The 1,783-nt window shown below is 36.9% G+C and overlaps 1 protein-coding gene across 1 annotated transcript; it reads right to left on the reverse strand.

The window, feature by feature from the left end:
- Positions 1-11: 11 nt before the first annotated feature.
- On the reverse strand, positions 12-981 carry LOC117107337 (nucleic acid dioxygenase ALKBH1-like; the record flags this gene model as incomplete). Its single annotated transcript, XM_033248985.1, is given in 1 exon segment — positions 12-981. A coding segment is annotated over 1 exon segment (615 nt), but the record flags the coding sequence as incomplete, so codon positions are not given.
- Positions 982-1,783: the final 802 nt, after the last annotated feature.

Genomic DNA, 1,783 nt, shown 5'->3' on the forward strand with positions numbered 1-1,783 from the left:
CCAGCCAAAACTGTGGGTAATGCAGGACCTTGGCATTGAGGAACAGGGGTTTGGGTGCACTTGAGGGCCATGAGATGTTTTGGATTTTAGATGTTTTGACATGGCTTCTCACAGCCGTTTTCTTGAAATTGCAGTAGGTCTTAAAACCATTAAATTCATGAGATGAATAACTGGCTGTCCCTGAGTTTATTTAGATTTCATTTTATGTTAGCCGGATTTAACTGGGATCTACAGCACAAGAGGCATGAACAATAAACACTGGCCAAATGCTCAGCTCTAAAATTAAAATATAGAAATCTATGGAAATTGCAGACAAGGGTCATGTTGACTACAGCCCTGCTAATTCTACCTGGATTGAGCATGTCATTACATGTTTGTAAAAATTTTTCCCTTTGGCAAAACCTGCCGCACATTCATATTAATACGGCTAATTTTCAAATAGTCTGCATATGGTTGCCAGGAAAGTTCTGTACTCAATTTATCCATCTCTCCTTGAATGTCAAATGTAAGATTTTCATTGCTTTTACAAGAGTCAACAAGACAGTCAACATTTGAGCTTGATTTTTCTACTGTAGTTAAGTATTTATTTTGTTGAGCTACCTCTTCTGTTCTGTTTTCTTCCACTTCTGGTTCGACTGCACTAGTACGTTTTAAGACAGCTGGTTTAGAGTCAGAGACACATGGTTCTGTGTCAGATTTAAATATTTTCTTTGGTGGATTGGGATCACACATTTCATCATCATCAAGCGATTGCAAATGTGGGTGACATATGGATGTATGAGCATGCTCAGATTGCTCTTGTAGAGCGAAGGATTCCTCTATTACTGCCTCACAGGCTGGCATGATTCGAGGGATCGCATGATATGCTAGGCGTGCTGGTCCAGTCATTACAACTACATCTCCACTGTTAACAAACATTGCGACCGGTTTAGTACTCTTTGTAGGTCCGCCAAGTAAGAACACTGCCGTCTGCCCAAAGCTACAAGAAACAAATTTCAAATACTAAGTTTGAAGATAAGAGATAATTGTTATAAGCATTTGTTATGAATCTATAATTATGATTTTAAAATCTTGAATAAAAAACCCCAAATATTACATCAGAGTAATATTTATTGTCAAAATCAAAAACTGTTAAATAACTGATGGCATAGGAAACTGGTTGCTCTTTACCACTAAATGACGAATTCTGCCAGATTTGTTGAATTTTGAATTCAATTAAAAAATAACATTTATTTCCTTCAAAACATAAATTAAAATATTTATTTCATATAGATGATCTATTATACAATAATTATTTCTCCTACAAATGTACCTACAACAGTCATACCAGACTCACTGAGGATATTTCACCAAAAACATCAATTGCGGTAAAGACAAGCCAAACTAGTCACTAATGTGAGCTTAAAATCCATGCTACTTGTTGTTATTGTAAAAGAAAATAATACAGTAGAACCCCTTTTAAAGGTACACTTTCGAGACAAAAAAGTGTCCCCCTTAATAGGGATGTCATGGGGGTAGGCTAGGGGTATGAACACACCCCCATGGCAGCAAACAGAAGTTCAATTAATTGAGTTAACATACTAAAATGACCAGTAGGTTTTTAATGGAATAGAGATTTAGTTCCGCATTCTTAGATTTTATTCCGTTGTCATTTTTTGCTTCCCTCTCCCGAGATCGATACCAGCCTCCGCCCCTTACTAGGGATGTCCCAAAGAAGGGGTTTTACTGCATCAAGAAGGTGTAAGTGAATTGCACTACAGACACATTTAATGAAAGTCACTAA

This window comes from Anneissia japonica, unplaced genomic scaffold, assembly GCF_011630105.1.
Source record: "Anneissia japonica isolate Jap-2015-1 unplaced genomic scaffold, ASM1163010v1 scaffold33520_len1783_cov181, whole genome shotgun sequence".
Lineage (NCBI taxonomy): Eukaryota > Metazoa > Echinodermata > Crinoidea > Comatulida > Comatulidae > Anneissia > Anneissia japonica.